This window comes from Oxyura jamaicensis, chromosome 1 (genome assembly GCF_011077185.1).
Source record: "Oxyura jamaicensis isolate SHBP4307 breed ruddy duck chromosome 1, BPBGC_Ojam_1.0, whole genome shotgun sequence".
NCBI lineage: Eukaryota > Metazoa > Chordata > Aves > Anseriformes > Anatidae > Oxyura > Oxyura jamaicensis.
Window position 1 is genome coordinate 95453210 of NC_048893.1, and position 18462 is coordinate 95471671.

Sequence of the window (18462 nt, forward strand, 5' to 3'; positions counted from 1 at the left end):
GGTGAGGGCAGGTCCCTTCCAGCTGCCCCTCTTGCCTCGAGGCAGCTCTGGTGGCGTACCCCCATCCTTCCTTACACTGCTGGCAGCAGCAGCATCGTGCCTGATGCGGGGATGATAACAAAGCACCGAGTCCCTGTGCCGTGCGCTGCTGCCCGCCCTCCCGTTAGTGTTGTCATTTGATGCCCGCCAGTGCTCTCCTCCAAAGTGGTGGCGCTGGCACCGCGCTTCGTCTTGAGCAGCTTGCTTCCGTCTTGCAAGCACAACCAGAGGCATCGGGGAAGGAGGCTGGTGGCACTGAGCTGGGATCCCTGCGGGGCAGCAAGATGTCACGGGGCAGATGGAAACATAACTCCTGCACTAATTCCTTTCAAAATCCAGAGCAGTATTTCTCAGCCAAAAGCAGCTCCCTAGGAGTAGGGAGTGCGTGCATTTGTTCTTCCTAAATAGTTCGCACTTGACACTTGGCAAGCATAGCTCTGTCCAGACGGCAGGAAGTGGGCAGCTGGGGACACAACACGCAGGTGGATCTTGCACCACGCAGTGCCTCCAAAGCTTATCGGAGGGTAAGAGCAAAAATGAATCCCAAGGGAAGAAGAGGCTGGGGGTTTTTGCTTGGCCCTCGAGATGGCTGTGCGTGGCTGTGCTGACTACCCTGTGTAAGTTGTTTTTCTCCTGAAGGGCCTGCAGGGTAAGGCTGCTGTGGTGGTAAGTGATTTTTAGCAGCTCGGGCCTCTGGCTCCCAGCCTGTTTTTCCTCGTGCATCACCTAAGAAGGAAATGGTATCCCAGGCAGGTTTGGTGCCTTGCCTGGGAGTACACAAAACGTTGGTAGCTCTCTGATTTGTGTCCTGCTTGTAACGGCTTCGCAGTCCTACTCCTTGGGGGTGACTGGGGTTTTGGATGCCTAAGAACAAACCAGAGACGGCCCGGGGAAAGGGGAGACACCTGGGTCACCTTTGTCCATGTGAGGTAGAGTTCGTCTGGAAACGGCGCTGGGCCTGGGGGCTTGGAGGAGAGTGTGCTGGAGAGCTTGAGCAGCGTACCAGGTCCAGGCCAGGGAACTCCAGTCTCTGCCCCTGGAGAATGTAAGCCTGTTCTTACCCTTACGTTAACACCTCAGTTCCCGATCTGTAAATACTTCTGCGTAGCTCACCGGGTGCTCCTTGCTTGCACATTACTGAGGTGTCTGTATCTGAGGGGGGGTTGGCTGGAGCTGTGCACTAGGGGAGAGGGGAGCACCTCCTGCTCCTTCCTCCTCCTCCTCCTCCTCGTGGCAGCAGGACACTCGGACTGTCCCTGGCTGGGCCCCTGACACCCTCTAGTGGCAATATCGACGTTTAATATTTCAGAAGCTCTTAAAACTTGGGGGCTGCGAGGACCCCCTCTGCAGCACCCAGCGGCTCAGGGGCTAGTAGGAGATGCTGCCTTTCTCCCTCCGTCGACTCCTGCCAGCTGGGAGCAAGGGGGGGGCAGGCTGGGTTTGGGGGGAAGCATGCTACGGGCTCCTGGGTGGCATGCTGAAGAGAGGGGAGAAGGGAGCTTGGCGAGACAGAGAGGGCAAGGGTGGGAGCCGGCCCTTGTGGCTGTGAAGGCAGCCTGCCGAGAGCATCCCCACGCCAGGCTGGTTCAAGATTACAGCCTCAAGGCAGCATGAACCCCAAAGGCTGTACCGATTCATCTAACGGGGAGGATATGTTTGGATATGTTTTTTTTTTTAACCAAAGGAGCACAAGGAGTGCAACACAGTGTGTTGGGCATTATCACAGTCAAATTACAGCCTTCAGCACGGCACCGCCTCCGGATTTTTCTCCAGGAATGCATTTTGCAATAGCTGCGGTGTAGAAGATGCTAACCCTCCCTCCAGGTTATGACCTGCAAATATGAAGTCCAGCTGGCGAAACGGTGCCTGTGTCAGCCTGTAAGCAGCTCGGGGAATGGGGTGGCAAGCGAGACACGGCCGTGGTCCTCCCCTCTTCCCTTCCCACCGTGGGAGCTGTGCTTCCCTAGGCAGCCGCTGCCGCGGGCTGTGCATGGGGCCCGTGCTGAGACAGGCTTCCTCTTGTCGTCCCGGGAGCAGGCGGCTCTGTGCCTTGCAGGGCTCTCAGGCTGGCAGCAGGAAGGAGGATGGGCAGGCTTTCTTTGCAGGGTGCTGCCTTCACCCTACATACCAGCACCGGGAGGCTGGTGTAGCAGGGAGCTCTGCCTTTGAAGCAGCTCAGTGGGAAAGTAACTCCAGCAAGATGGTGATGGGGTTTAATTTACCTAACTGATGTGAAAATAAAGAGCCCATGACTGGAGGGCAAAGAGCAAGGAGCTGCACCGCTCTGGAAATCATTCGGGAAGGTTTGAAATGAGAAATGTAAATCTCCTCGTGCAGGCGTGGTGAGCTGGGGAGTTTGGCTGCCGGCTGTGATCACCAAGGCTTGCTTGGAATCAGAGGGAAGAGGGGAGAGGAGAAGCGAGGCAGCTCCTGGCTGGCATGGGACAGCGTGGCCAGAGGCTATTGCTGCCCATGGGCAGGGGATGGGGAGCTTGGGCGAGGAAGATGAGGGGATGGGAGGCAGGAGCTGACGTGGCTGCGGGGATGGGGGCAATGGCTGTAAATGAGTCTTATCAGGTATTTTCCCTGCTGGGACAGTAAATTCCCTGAGTAGCGCATGCTTGGTCAAAGCAAATGCTCTGGGCTGAGCTGGATGAGAAAAAAATCCCTTTCATTTACTCCTTCCTGTGGCTTTTTTCTTCCTCTCTCCTGCTTTGAATTTTCTGCCATAAATAATGCCAGCGGTTGTCCTCAGGGCAACTGATTGCTTTCCGTAGCAGTGCCTGAATGAAACAGATGCAGCTTTTGGCAACATAACCAATTTTGTCAGATCCTCCAGTGTTGTCAATGAAACTGAGCTGAGATGTGTTAATTATATTCCGCTGGTGCATGGTGAAACCGTGGGCATTAACAGGTTCACTGGCGCTGCCTTGTCTGCAGACTTGGAAAGGAGGCTTGCCGTATCCTCTCCATGTGATGTTTCTTGAGACAGCAAAATTTATAAATAGCTCTTTTTAAGAAAGCCTGCCTTCTAGTAGCGGGACCTCCTGCTACAATCGAGATGCTTGCTAAAATTAAGCAAATCTGCGGTGATGCAGGGGTTTCTTTCATCCTAATTTTAGTGGCTGTTCACTGTAAATCCAGCTGTGTGATCTTTTCCGCTGTCACTCATGGACTGCAGGTATCCGGGGGTGATAGTCTTTTTATTTGGGGCTAGGTGTGAGCTGGCAGGCCTTTGCTAATCCTCGTGATTAATTACAACCATAACAAGAGACCTTTCCCCCAGCTCTCCTTTAACGTGTGCAGGCTGTGGCCCCTTTCCTGGGTCAGCGTTTCGGCGTTCCTAACCCTAACGCTGTGTTTTTCCGTCCCCCTTCGCTGCAGTGATCCCCGACTCGCTGCGAGTGACCGCAGTCCCGCAGACGCTGCACAAGGTGGAGCGCGACTCCCTGGAGCTGAAGTGCGAGGTGTCCAAGAGCACGGCCCAGCACAGCCACGTCTCCATCGCCTGGTACCGGCAGCGAGGCGGCGAGGCGCCCGTGGAGGTCATCTCCCTCAGCCGCGATTTCGTCCTGCGGGCTGGGGGCGCCTACGCCCAGCGGCAGGCCACAGGGGACGTTCGCTTGGACAAGGTGGGTGAGACCACCTCGAAGCTCACCATCTACAACCTCCACCCGTCAGATCAAGGCGAGTTCTACTGCGAGGCGGCTGAGTGGATCCAGGACCCGGACAAGTCGTGGTATGCCATGACCCGCAAGCGCTCTCAGGGCACCATTGTCAACGTGCAAGCCACCGGTCAGTGTCTCCTCTCTTTCCTTGCTTGTCTGGGTGGTGGGAAGAAGCAGAGGAGGTGGAAAACGGGGCTGTGTGTTGTTAGGTGGCTTGGGTGCTGACCCAAGCAGGGAGTGATGCACAACGCAGCTTTCATCATCTAAACAAATGAGTCTGCAAGGCCAGCTGCAGAGCTCCCCTAGGTCCCATCACACCTAACGCCGGAGCAAGGCCTGCAAAGCCATGCCTGGGCTGGGACTTGACTGTGGTTCTCTCTTGACTCCGCGGTGGGGTTTGTGGTCTCCTCAGATAAGCCCAGTTGCCTCTCGGAGTGAACCCACGGAAAACAGCTGTTCCTGGGAGGGCTGCGGAGGTCTCTCGCTGCTGGTTACCCAGGTGGGGCCAGGCTAGGTCCTCTTCACTTGGCACTGCTGAGACCTGGACCGGTGGTATCTTCTTCCACACCCCACCAAGGGGGCTTGGTGGCAGCCCCTGCTGTCTGGCACAGCCAGTGATCTGGGCTAAAATGGGAGCTAAGGCACACACCTTATGCACTTGATGTTAGCACAGGCAATGAGAATTCGGGGAAGTCAGGAGATAAGAGTGACACATCAGAAATTTAAAACTCTGAGCAAACACTTCTGTATTGCCTGAGGCCCATTTGCAAGTCAAAATCCTTCTCGCAGCCAGCAGCACAGGTTCCTGCTAAGGATCTAAAAACCCAGATGAGCTCTTTTGTCCCCTCTGATATCCCTAAAAGCCCTGCCTTTCGGCCCCAGCAATCTGGGATGAGTAGCACTGGGCTCCAGCTCACATGCCGTGGTGCCACTGGATCCCGGTGTCACAGCAGAGCTGCTCCCAGGAGGAAAGGCTGGGGAAAAGGCGACTTTGCTGGGGAGGCCTTGCAGTTTTTGCCTCTTACAGCCAAAGCAAGCCGCCCGCCCCTCCACCTGGAGGTGCACGTGTACAAGGGGTGGTGACCACGCAGTCTGGCCCATTGCAGCCACCTTGCATGAGGTGTGCTGCTCTCCAGGTGGGCTTTGCCACGCCGACGTGAGCTGGTCTGTCTCTCCCCAGATAAGGAGTTCAGTGTCCGGCTGGAGACGGAGAAGCGGACGTACATCGTGGGCGAGCCAGTGGAGTTCCGGTGCATCCTGGAGGCACAGAATGTCCCTGACCGCTACTTCTCCATCTCCTGGGCCTTCAACAGCTCCCTCATCGCCAGCCTGGGGCCCAACGCCGTGCCGGTGCTCAACAACGAGTTTGCCCAGCGCGAGGCCCTGGGCCAGCTCAAGGTAGCCAAAGAAAGCGACAACGTTTTTGTGCTGAAGATCTACCGCCTCCGCCTCGAGGACAGTGGCAAGTACAACTGCCGGGTGACCGAGCGGGAGAAGACTGTGACGGGGGACTTCATCGACAAGGAGAGCAAGCGGCCCAAGAACATCCCCATCACCGTCCTGCCGCTCAGTAAGTAGAGACCTGCCCACTCCGTCCTGGGGCACTGCTCTGCTGGGCAGCTAGCTGGTGAGGCTGTGGTGTGTCCAGCCCACATCAGACTTCGGAAGGGGAATGGGGAAGATAAGAGTTTGTGTGCTGTGGAGGCTTGAAATGCCAAGCGGCAAGGCTTTTGGAGGGGAAGGGGGACAGTAGAGCAAGGGGGATTGTGCTGCTCGGGTTCGTGACTGGGGAAATGTGTCCCCACCTTGTGGTCTTGAGGCGAAGGTTTGTGTGACAGCCTCTCGCTTGCTCCTCACACCTCTACCCTCTGCACGAAGCTGGGCAACCTGAAGTATTCAGCAGGCATAACGGGGAGACTGGCTTGTCCCTGCTTTATCCAAAGAGCTGCTCTGGGTTCCTGCAGATTGTGGCTCTTGTTCAGCTGTCGTGCAAGGCACTGGGGTTGCTCCCTGCGCTGGGAGAAACCAAGGTTCACCTGCTCCTCAAGCCCCAGTTTGCTCTTCAGCATGGAGCCCTGTTGTGGTCACTGTGTGTCTGCCAACCCTGGTGAAAACAGCCCTGCCAGAGGCTCGCCTGAGTGCCTTTTGTGTTTATCAGACTAATGTGATAAATACATGAAAAGCAGGGTGAGAGAAGAGGGTCAACATTCCTCCTTTGTTTTGCTCTCTCAAACTCAGGTAGCCGCAGCATGGTGAACCAGGCAAGTGTTGCCCAGGTTACCCTAGCTGCAGGGTTTGACCAAGCAGATGGGAAGCTGACAGAGGATTTTGTGCAGCGTTTGTCTCCTGTCTCTTAGGCTTGTAGGGAAATACAGCCCTTTCCTCAAGCTTTTTTTTTCCTCCTCATTTCTCCAAAAGCAATTCTAATTCTGTCCTCTCTTACCAATATTTGGTCTCACTTGTTTGGCATTGAAAATTAGCTAGAAATCTTGCACTGGACAATTGTCTAAAATGCAATACTTCTAGGCAACGCCACCTTTCAGGCAGATTTCATTCCTGAGGTTTCATAAATCACCAGCTCTAGGAACAAGCGTGATTTTTCAAGGGTGCTAAGTGTCCATAACTCCGACGGAAGGCGGCAGGAGTAACCAGCACTCAGTATCTCTGAAAAATGAGCCGTAACATCTCTGGGAAGCTCAGGATAACTATTTTGTTTTGGTGTTGCCAAACACTGGTAGCTACCTCTAGTGTTGAGAGCGATGGGAGTTTGCGAAAGCTTCTCCCAAAAGGTGTTGCAGAAATGGACGTGGCAAGATGGTAATCAGATTGACACGAATTGAAAAGCCCAGGGAGCTGGAAGCTTTTTTTTTTTCTGGCAGAGCCGGTTGCATGTGGTGCATATTGTAGCAACACAAATTCCCTCAAGCTTTGCTGAGACCCCAGCCTGGACCTGCGAACAGAAGACGCGGCAATGCCTCCTGAGCCATAGGCAGAGATTTTTCCCAGCTTTGGCCGACACCTGCTTTGAGTGTGCAAGGCACCAGGAGCAGCTCGCTGCCCACAGACTGTTTTTGGATGTGGTCACGCGTGAAATTAAGACGTGCCTGGACCCAAATGCGTGGGCAGTTTCCTGCACCTGGTAAAACACCTCTCTGGCCAGCAGCGTCCTTGCAGACTGAGAAGTGCCGAGTGTGTATCATCTCCCCTGTGTGTGTGCGTTTCTCTCCTTAGAGACCAGCATCTCCTTGGAGATTATCAACAACGCCAGCAGTGTCTTGGAGGGGGAGAGCCTGCGCTTTGGCTGCAATGTGCGCTCAGGCGTGGGGCCCCAAAGCCGCCTCTCTGTCGCCTGGCAGCTGGTGGACAAGCAGAACCGGCGCAGCGAAATCGTGCGTCTGGATCGGGATGGCACCCTGCAGCCCGGCCCGTCGTACGCCGAGCGCAGCAGCTACGGGGGCATCCAGATGGAGCAGGTCCGGCCCGGCTCCTTCACCCTGGAGATCTTCAACAGCATCAGGGCAGACGAGGGCCACTACGAGTGCCGGGTGGCCGAGTGGACGCGGACACTGGATGGGGAGTGGCAGATGGTTGGGGAGCGGCATGCTGGTACCCCAGTGTCCATCACTCCTCTGGGTGAGTACTCAAGCTATGCGCCCCACGAGCCTGGGTCAATCCAGGAGGTCACCTGCAAATACCTGGGGCTGCTCTCAGCACTCTGTGCTTGCCAGTGAAATGGAGGCATCAGCAGCCCGCCTGCAGCTCCTGCGAAGGTTGGTGCAAAATGTCTGCGTGCCCAGTTGCATTTGAGGGCAAAATCTGAGGGGTGGCTGTGGCAGGAGCAAAGCAGGGGATGGTTGATGAGAGCCAAGGAGAGAGACTGCCAGTGTCGTGATGCCCACTGAAAGAGGGCATCATGTCCCAACAGCCTGGGCTGTGGGAAGCGAGGTGGTGGTGCTCCATCAATGGCCAGTGGGAGTCAAAGCCTCCTTGCATGCTCTGGGCAAACCTCGTCTCAGCTCACCAGACTGGGAGAGTGAAACACAGGGCATCTATTGGCTCAGCCACCAGAAATCATGAGCACCTCCAACAGCATCAGAAGTCCTCAGGAGCTGTGGATCAGGACTGGTCCTCACTGCCTCTGCTGAGAGGCCCTGAACAGCTGACCCGGGACTGAGCCAAACTAGAGGCCGTGATTGTTGCGGCTGGTACTCTGCTCTGCCAAATAGCTCCTCTGGTTCAAACACAGCAAAATGACATGAATTTAGGAGAGGGCAGGTAGGGCATTAGAGATTTTGCATAGATCGTGAATTACTTGGGTCTCACTCAGGCCTTGCTATATTAAGCCCTGGACAGGTTCCCAAAGTTTTCTGCAGGAGACCGAAGAACTGATGAATATTCCTGCAAGGTCCCTGATTTGCAGAATGCTAGAGCTATAAACAATTAGTGCATGCTATTCAAAAGTCAAGATAGATTTTTTTTTTTGGGTTCTCCATAGTATTAATCTTAAGATTTGGCAAGATGTTTGAGAGACCAGACTTTAAAGTCATATCGTATTCTGATTAAAATCTTGCTTTTTTTTCCCTTTCCTCCCCTTCACTTTTGACCTTCTTTCAGAGGCTGTTCTGTCTAGAGCTAGAAACCATTGCTCTATATGTTTCAAAAGCAGGTAGGGTCGTTAGTTTGTAAATAACTCAAGGCAGATTGTCGGCTGGTTTCAACAGCGTCTTTGTCTTAAGGTCAGTGGCATTTGGACTCTTGTAAGTCCATGTGTTGGCCATTCTCTTTACTTTGCAACTTGTGGAAGTTTGTTGGGATGGAACAGGGAGTACAGTGGTAGATGAAGTGATGAGATTTTAAAATGCATCGCTTTTACTCTTGCTGAAATTTAAGATACTGGAAATTGATCAGCAGTTCCAGAAGATGGGATCTGAAGGTAATTGTCCCCCCACCTCTGTCCCTTGTCCCAGAGAAATTTCTGACTGTCATATTCTGTCAAGTCCTAAGAAGTTCCAAAGTCCTCTTTCTGTAACTAACAAAGCTGCAGTAGCTCAGTAATATTTAGTGATGAAAATATCAAATATTGTTTTCTTGCTGCTGAATCTGATATTTTTTGTTCAGATTAATGCTTTTGAAATGTCTTGAGAAACTAGAATTGGAAGGTGCTAAGAAAGAGCAAGAGAGGTTTATTGCTACAGAAAGTGCTAGTAAAAAAATAGCAGTAAATTTAGTGACACTCACATTTCAAGTTAAGGTCTAATCGTTTGCCAGTCTGGCAGGGTAAAAAACTCTTTAGCTGAACCAGCACAGATAATGTTCAAACCCATAAATCTATCGACACTGTGGTTGTGAAGCAACAGCCAGAAGAGAGATGTGCTGTCAGATGAGACCAGATGTCCCTGAACTTCTGAGGATCTCAAGTGCCCAGCAGGGATTTTAATCCCTGGCAGATGGGAGGGAAGGGGCAGGCACTCTGAAATCTGTGGGTAGAGGAGGGCAGGCTGGGTGAGGGGGTTCTGCTATGTGGGGAAGGTTCTGCTACGTGGGGAGGTCTTGCACAAAATGTGCCCACTCACATGTGTTGACGCTCTCCTTTTGTATGAATTCCCTGGTAAAATTATGGAGAAGATTATTCTGGGAATTACAGAAAAGCACCTGAAAGACAATGCAGTCATTGGTCACAGCCAGCTTGGCTTCATTACGGGAAAGTTCTGTTTAATGAACTTAATTTCCTTTTATGACAAGGTTACCCACCTAGCTGACTGAGGGAAGCCAGTTGATGTCATCTTTTTGGATTTCAGCAAAGCTTTCCATGCTGTTTCTCACAGTATCCTTCTGGACAAAATATCCAGCATACAGCTAGACAAATACATAATGTGATGGGTGAACGGTTGGCTGATGGGTTGAGCTCAAAGGCTTATAGTAAATGGGGTTACAGCAGGCTGGCGGCCAGTCACTAGTGGGGTTCACCAGAGCTCCATTTGAGGGCCAGTTCTCTTCAATGTTTTCATAAATGACTTGGATGTAGGACTTAAAGGTATACTAAGTAAGTTTGTGGCCATCACTAAACTGGGAGAAGCTGTTGACTCCCTTGAGGGTAGAGAGGCCTTGCAGAGAGATCTTAACAAATTAGAGGGCTGGGCAACCACCAAGTGCATGAAGTTTAACAAGAGAAAGTGCCAGATCCTGCACCTGGGAAGGGGCAATCCTAAATATATGTACAGACTGGGGGACAAGGGGCTGGAGAGCAGCCCTGTGGAAAGGGATCTGGGCGTTCTTGTTGACAACAAGTTGAATAGGAGTCAGAAGTGTGCCCTGGCAGCCAGGAGAGTCAGCCATACCTTGGGGTGCATCAGGCACGACATTGCTAGCTGGTCGAGGGAAGGGATTGTCCCTCTCTGCTCTGTTCTGGCGTGGCCTCACCTTGAGTGAAGCGTGCAGTTTTGGGTGCCACAATGTAATAAAGGCATAAAACTATTAGAGTGTCCAAAGGAGGGCTACAAAGATGGTGAAGGGCCTAGAGGACAAGGCATATGAGGAGCGGCTGAGGTCCCTCGCATTGCTCAGCCCAGAGCAGAGCAGGCTGAGGGGAGGCCTCATGGCGGCCTGCAGCTCCCTCACGAGGGGAGCGGAGGGGCAGGTGCTGAGCTCTGCTCTCTGGGGACAGCGACAGGACCCGAGGGCACGGCATGGAGCTGGGACAGGGGAGGGTCAGGCTGGGGGTTAGGGAAAGGTTCTGCACCCAGAGGGTGGTCGGGCACTGGGACAGGCTCCTCAGGGAAGCAGCTATGGCACCAAGCCTGCCGGAGTTCAAGAAGGGTTTAGACAATGCTCTCAGACACAGGGTTTCATTTTTGCGTGGTCCTGTGTGGAGCCAGGAGTTGGACTCATTGATCCTTGTGGCTCCCTTCTAACTCATGATATTCTGTGATTCTAAGAGGGGATTTTGTATGTTAACCTTAATGTCATGAGCATGTTTGCTGAGGACCTGAGAAACAGATTTGATTTTTACATGGCAGTCAAGAGGAGAGAACTTTAAGTTTCCTTGCCTAGCAAAACTGGAGATTAAACTGTACAGAGTCAGCTGATCTTGGTAAAGTTAAGGTGGCTTTCTAAGGCCAGAGCTGCTGCGGTGTCTGAAGGTAATGGCTTACATGGGGATGAGACATGGCAGTTCTGCCTTCTCAGCCTCTCTCTCCTCTCTGGTGTAACCACTGAACATGTTGCAAGGGGCTTTAATCCCAAAGACTGACCTCTTTTCTCAGTAATTACACATCCAAGAGCAACGCCATGAGTGATTGGGGCTGTGAAGGCACTTACTAGAGGTGTGCAGATATGGTGATGTCCACATTGTTGCTGGTCTGGCCCACGGCAGCAGCTCTGTGGGTTGCAGTAAGCTCTCAGCTCATCCCCCAAGCTGTAATTTCAACCCTGTGGCAGATCCATGCTGATCAAGAAGACATTCCTGTTTCTGGTGGGGTCTCCACCCATGGGGCTTCAGCAAAAGCCCTACAGCAGCGGGAAGAAGGAGAGCACCAAGCCCACCTGGACACCCAGCAGAGACCTCCAGAAAGTAAATGTTTCTTGGAGGTGTTGATGGTGGAAAACAAGGTCCCTGCTATATCTACAGGCTTCACTGAAGTAATCATAACAGTTAAAAAAAAAAAAAAAATCTCTCTAGCTCAGAACAAATGAGCAATGGAAATTCCTTGACCCAGAATGTAAACCAGTCAACTGGGAATACGTTATCTTTGTTATCTTTAAACTGTTAATAGTTTGCTGGTTTTAAACTCCCCTAAACCTACAAAGTATTGGGGTTAGAAAAGTAAAGATGTGTTGACTAGCTTGTGGAGTTGTGCAGATGTGAGGCTAATTGTATATAGCTATGATCTGTAAGAGAACAAGAGATGCTGTGTGAAGAATAGAAGCAACCACCTTCTCTCTGTTATAAATTGCTTCTATTCTTGGATTACATAACTTCTGCCAACTCTCCAAAGCACGGAAGAAAACTTTTTCTTCTCATTTTCCCCATCTTTCCCTCACCTGCCGTGACCAGCTACAGACTTAGATGGGAGAACAGGGAGGAAGGATCCCTTGGCCAAGAGGTGGTTGTGAATCATGGCATCTACAAGTGGTCATGCTTGTTCATGCAGAATCAAGCCATACTCTTTAAAACTCTCTCTCTCTTTTTTGTAGAGGCTGGTTTTGCTGTCACAGCTATTTCCCGCACCCCTGGGGTGACCTACAATGAGTCTTTCGACCTCCAATGCATCATCAAGCCACACTACCCATCCTGGGTCCCAGTGTCAGTGACATGGCGTTTCCAGCCGGCGGGCAGCACCGAGTTTCACGACCTGGTCACCTTCACGCGTGACGGCGGGGTCCAGTGGGGTGACAGGTATATGGGCTTCCGGACCCGCACTGCCATCGAGAAGGCTGAGTCCAGCAACAACGTGCGCCTGAGCATCAGCCGAGCAAGTGACACGGAGGCCGGAAAGTACCAGTGTGTGGCTGAGCTCTGGAGGAAGAACTACAATAGCAGCTGGACACGGCTGGCAGACAGGATATCCAACCTGCTGGAGATCAGGGTCCTGCGGCCGGGTAAGTGTGGAGTCTTAAGTAAGTGTGTACCAGGGTCTGGGAGGTGTGTCATGGGGATGGTCTGCGTGTCAATGTTGTGGTGGTCTCTCCAGAGGAAGGACTGCTCTTGTGGCTGCAACTGACGTCTCACACTTGTGAATGTCTTGGGTGGGACTTGAAACTGTTCACAGGGTTTTCTTCTGGGAGGTGAGGTGACTGAGGCTTGGTCCGGTTTCTGGGCTGTTCCTGTGAAATGGAAATGGCTTTCAGGATGCTGCCTCCATTCATCAGAGCGGACTCTCTCTGAGAGTCTCTCTGAGAGTCTGCTCTAAGAGAGGAGAGGGGCAAGATCAAAGAGAAGAGTGGTGCTTCCGCCAATGCCTCTACGTGCATACCCACCACAGGTGTTGTGCTACAGCTCTTATCGAGTGACTGGCTGCATCTCTTGCTCGGTTGGAGACATCTTCAAAAGCAGCTAGTGATTAAAGAGCCTGATTTTCATCCCCACTAGAAACTGAGCACTTTCCAGCTGGAAGTCCCCACTTGGTGCCCATGGGTGCCCACTCACAGTGTGCAACATCTAGGCAACAGAGAGCTGGTTTGGCGGGGAGAGTCAGAAAACCTATGAAGTGCTTATGTTCCCTGTAACAGCCAGTGGAGAGAGTTGGGCACCTTCTGTAGGTTTTGTTGATGATGACTTTTTGCTGGTGCCTCCTGTTCTTCATGAAGGCTGCTAAGATGTGTGGTCAAGGCAGCTGCTGGCCGCCACTGAGCTGAATGGTTTATTGCTATCTCAGCCTCAGGGCTAGAGTTCGTGTTTGAAGTGGGGCTTTTAGCACCTTCAGGGCTCTTGGCTCACAGCACTGTCAGTCCTGCCCTCCTGTTTCTGTGCAGAGGGATGCCTCCCTAGGGTCTCCCTTCTTGCTTAGGGATTGTATTTTTCCCCCCTGTGGCCCTTTCCATACTCTCCTCCACCTTCTTCAACCCTTTGGAAAAGTCAGGGGATGCTGTTAGCTCCCTCGTGAGCTTTCTTGCCCTCTTTCTTCCCTCCCTTCCTCCTTCCTTGCCATCATCTCCAGGTTAATCTTCTCCATTTGTCTTGATTACCCTGCCTTGTAATACATGTTTTACTGCTTGCAAGGTCACGTTGGTGATGTTCATCATTTTAGCTTATTTCCCTAGGAAACAGCAGTGACTGGAGATGGTCCCTGGAGTAATATGCTTCTTCATGGCATATTTCTGTGCATGCGTTTGTGTGTGAGACAGAGAGAAAGAGAAATCCTTGGTAGTACCTTCCAGAAGAGAGCCTCTGAGTCACAGTTCAGTGTGGCCAGGAGGACATTTAAGCCATGTTCTGGCAGCCGGTTCTTCTTTAGTGGAGCAGTAACCATCAAGTGATGCCTTAACAGAACAAGTGATCTAGGTCTCTGTGTTTTTTACCTCTCCCTATCTCCCTGCTGCTCAGCAAACTACTTGCTACACAAATCTTAGCTGTCAGTCCAATGAGCCTTGCGTAATGTTTGTGGTTTTATGGCCCACAAGGGGATGGAAGAGAAGAGGGGGGCTCCTTTCTGACCCTCCCCCTCAGAGCGTCCCCAGCATTGCTGTTGCACTCAGTGTTTGGTTTCCATGCCCCAGGCAGCCTCTAAGAGCTGGTGGTTTAAGTTCTCCATGAACGTGGTGCTGGCAGTCGTGCCAGCGTCTGCTGCGGTTCTCGCTGGTTTTGCAAGCTGCAGAGGGTTGTGTCATCACCGGGTCCTTGGCTGGATCGTCTCCAAACAAGGCCCAGGATGATGTGGGAAACACCTTCCTCGGTCACCTCCAAATGGATGTCCTAACGTCCCCACGGGCAGACCTGTGCTGACAAAGCAGATGCTGGTTTTCAGATTACTACCCAGGGCTTCTTCGAAAGGGGTCGTTTGGGACCTGTGAATAATTGAGCACCTGAGAGTGCTGTCACAGTCCGGGTCTGTGGCTCCATAAGTCACCTTAACCTGACCTAACTTGAGGCTGCTACAGGATGCCGTCCGTATTCCTGGGGTCTGTTTTCCTTTGTCACTCGCCCCAGGTGCGTGCCTTACCCCATACACCAGTGGGTTTGGGGTGAGTGGTCTCCCCTCCAGATCCACTAAGGGCTGTGCAATGAAGAAGGCAAGTCTGGAAGTCTTTTGGCAAACTGAGCTAGCATGTTTTCCCAAACTGTGAGTTAAGGTTGGGATTCTAGTTTTCCCTTAAGACCCCCGCTCCCTATTTGTCAGAGTGACCTTTCTGTTTGACAGATTCCAGGTGCAGAAGTGGCAATCGATATATGTCAGCCTTTAAAGTGTGTTAAGGTGAGAAAGGTAAAGCACCGGCTGCCTGATTGCTTCATTAATCTCTTCGCTTCGTGAAATCCCGCATCCTCGAGGGACTAGGTGCCAGAGCTTCTCTTGGTGTGTCAGTTTGCTGTTTCAACACTTCGGCTGTCTCTTCTTGGCACTCGTGTGGTGGGAAGGGTTTGCAGTTGTCATGCATGCCGGGTGGTAGCTGCAGAAGTGGCAGCGTTGGTTCTGAATCACGTGTTAACATGGAGGCAACATAATTTTGTGTGCTGCTTTTCAGTTGGCCAACAGGTAATGCTGAGGAAACGCCAGCAGCTTAAAACACTTCAGTCCTTTCTTATTCCCAGGAAGAAACTAGCAGGATTTGAGAAATATATCTCGGAAGGAGGAAGTGAATGGGGCAGGTAGTTGCAGCACGAACCCAGCTCAGAACTGAAGGTCTGGAGGTGGGATGGCAGGAGTGTCCTGCATGACATCTGGAGCTAGATTTGACCTTTGAATGTGAAGTTCCTAGTCCCTTGGGCATGAAGCTGTTATACGGACCGGCAGCATGAGGAAAAGCCCTATAAAGGATGCGGTCTGTACATGGGAGAGCTTGCAGAGAAATGAGGCATCAGGAGGGCTTGGGGTCATCCCTTGGTGATGCATGAAAAGCCTTGAGCAGCAGCAGCGGTACCTGGCACGCCGGTGTTTCTCCCTCTTAATTCCTGCTCCTAGGTGTCAAGCAGCCTGGCGCACGGCGGGTTGCAGAGCAGAGGGAGGGCTGTGCACAAGCACGATGCCCCAGGCACCTCGTGTGTGCTTCGGAGGGGCAGAGACCTGCACTGCTCGAGGGTGAGTGCTGGGTTTGAGCTTCTTCACACTGGAGTAGGCAGCCAGCTCTGGGGATCTGTCGGGCAGCATCAGGGACCAGGCTGGCGACTGGCTAGATTGCCTGTGGCTGTTTCGTGTCCTTCCAAGGCAGTGCTCTCCTTCCAGCTCTCGAGCTGCCTGTTGTTCCTTTCTCGGTGAGCTCATGTTGCAGCAGAGGGGAGGAACAATAAAAGTAGGCTGAATTCGTGCCAGCTGCTTCCCTGAAGCCAAAACTGGCAGGAGACCACACATGGGAGCACGGGCCGAGCTTGGAGCGAGCCCCAAGTGCAGGGGTGAAGCCTGCATCCCACCTGCATCCTTCAGCCCCCAAAGCTGGGGCTTCCCCTGGGGTTCACCATCCCTTTCCTCTTGGAGGGGACAGGCACGGTGCCTCCCTGGCACTCTCCCACCCCTCTGGTGTTAGGGGAGGACGAGGTGCAGGCGGTTCCCTTTGAACCCCGGTGAGCCTGAAGGTGTTGAGATTTGTGTCCTGTGGAGGTCAGGAGAGGCCAGTGGTAGGTGTGCAGGGGACAAGGGGGACCCGAGGGCTGGCAGGCTGGCCTTGTTCGTGGCTGCTCCGTGGGTCTCGGTTCTCCCTGCCGAGTTTCCAGGGACGGAGCAGCTGAGACGGGGCGGGCTGTTTGCGAGCAGCACGCGTCCCCGCGGTCTGCGGGACCCAGACAAGGGCAGCAGACAGTCTCTGGCGGCACAGTACGTGGCGGGGGGGCTGTGCTGCGGTCTGGGCAGGCTAGGACATCGGAATATGTCTCTTTTGGCAAGAAGGCTCGAGCAGATTTGTGCTGCTGTAGCAAATTGACATTGTCCTCGTGTGCATTCCTGCACTCGGCTCTCCCCTGCAGCGTGAGCACGGGGCGATTTCGGCAGAGCTTTGAGGGGTCCGAGCGCTGCACCTTCGCGGGGAGCTGGCTCCGGGGCGGCATCAGATCTGGGATTGCTCACGTCCCCCGTCCCCATTAGAGAGCCCAACACGGCCCTTTCCACCCCCAAACTGCAAGCTGCCCGCAGACCATCAGCCTCTGATAAATGCGCTGCCACCCCTGTGCCCGCAAGTTGATGTCTTCTTCCCATCTTCTCCCGCCCTTCCCCTCCCTCCCTCCTGGCGTCAGCCCTCCGCCGGCCCTGTCGTGACTAATCCTGAAGCGGGCACACGGGGAGAGGCTGCAATCACCTCCATAAATCTGCCCTCCTGCTCCTGGGTTTCTGACAGTAATGAACATGGGAGGAGGGACGGGGAGGGGTGGAGGGGGATGATAACCAAGCAGACGCCAGGGGTGCCAGGCTCCTCGCTGCTTTTTCACAAGCCGGGCTACAGCAGATTGATTGACCTGGGAACCGTCAAGCAAACAAGACCGTCAGGCTCTTCATTAGAGCATTAATTAGCTTCCAGGGGCTCTCCAGGGGCTGCTCCGTAAAGTTTGGTTTATTAGGAGCTGTCAAGTTGAAACTGTCGTGGAGGGGGAGGGTGCAAGCTCCTTGGCTGGCCTCGGAGAAGGGGGATGCTTGTGCCTGAACTTTGAGAGCGGGGTGAGCCAGAGCTTTGCTGCCCCAGAAATCCTGCGCTCAGGTGGGTGCAGGGCTGTCTCTCTCCTGGTCCCCTTGAGAAATCACCCTGGCCACCGACAGCAGCCTGGAAAACCTAAGGATGGGAGAGAAGAGGTGGAGGACCTTCACCTCATGGTCCGAGCTGTCACCAGCAGTTGTAGAAAGACTGCTCGGTGTCCTGCTCCTCCTTCCCTCCGAAGATGTGGTGAGCAGCCAAGCAAGTGATGGTTGTGACTGCGCTTACTGGGATGCTGGGAGGACGAGGAGAGGAAGAGGCAGGGGAGAATTGGAAAAATGGGCTGCCTTATGGCTCGCTCCGTGCTGGGAGAGGACTGATTTTCAAGCAATTGCCAAGACAATTGCTTGTGGAGGAGTTTAAGGGGAGGCTTTCCCTAACAAATGAAAATCAGATAATGCTGTTACTGCCTTTCTCCCTTCTCATTTCTTACTAATGTCATCTGTGTGTGAGGAATCCCCTTCTGGTTGGGTGTGGAAGATGCCCTACGTACCATGGGTGGCCAGCGTGGTACCGACCTCTCCCAGACTCTTCAGTGGAGGCTCAAATGAGCCTCTGCAAGGGCTGCGAGGTGCATTCTTCAAAACCCGACACTTCTAGCTGCTGGGAGCAACTAACAATATAGTTAAACAAGGAAAGGTAATGAGCTGGAAACTTCCTTACACAAGTGAAGTCTGGAAACTTATCTCAAGTTTGCTGCTTGTGTGATCTCAGGGTGGCTTTGCTCTGCAGAACAGCACTGCTTCCCTGCTTTAAAGCCTTCTGCTCCATCTGGCATATAGCTGTGCTCTTGCTTGAGTGATGAAGGAGTTCAAGAAGCGCTCAGCAGGGACAGGAGGCTGCTCATCACCAGCCGCGACTGCTGCACAGAGCAGCCTCCTCTCCCCTGGGTGCTCAGAGACTCGCTCCTTCCCCTCCATCACCCACGGGTGAGACCTGCTGTTCTGCCCCAGAGCTGCTGCTCTTCCCTGTCTGCTTCCAGCACGCTGAGCAGGCAGAAGGAGGGGGCTTCAGTGGTGCGTGACCCGGCGCTGTGCCTTTGCACAGACCTGCAGTAGCGACCCACCTGGTCCCCTTTTTCTTCCCCGCTTGGCACATGTGGGTTTGCTTCCTCCACCTCTGCCCCTAACCCCGCTCAGCCTGCTGTGTGTGCACCCGTTGGTCTTACTGCAGGGAATTTTGCTTCTCAGCCCCCACACGATGTCAGGAGACCCGGGCTGTATGCAGAATGTGCAGTCTCTGTTTCTCTCCTCGATACCTTGTGAGTGGTCTGCTGCTCCCACTTGCAGCATGCGTATCCAGAAGCAGAATATCAGCCTGTTCGCACTCACAGCTCCTTCGATGTTGTTTCAAACGTTTTCTCCCCACACTCTTTAGCTTCTCCTTGGTTCCCTCTTCGCTCTCCTTGGACTAAAATAGTCTGCAG

General features: G+C 53.2%; 1 protein-coding gene across 3 annotated transcripts in view; it reads left to right on the forward strand.

The window, feature by feature from the left end:
• Positions 1 to 18462, forward strand: part of IGSF3 (immunoglobulin superfamily member 3) — an 85421-nt gene that overhangs the window by 50038 nt on the left and 16921 nt on the right. For 2 of the 3 annotated variants that reach the window (XM_035315281.1, XM_035315279.1), the window contains exons 3-6: positions 3424 to 3834; positions 4888 to 5277; positions 6939 to 7340; positions 11901 to 12305. In XM_035315281.1, the coding sequence (XP_035171172.1) occupies positions 3424 to 3834; positions 4888 to 5277; positions 6939 to 7340; positions 11901 to 12305 (1608 nt within the window). The remainder of the gene's footprint in view (positions 1 to 3423; positions 3835 to 4887; positions 5278 to 6938; positions 7341 to 11900; positions 12306 to 18462) is intronic. The other variant, XM_035315280.1, reaches the window with a different exon arrangement.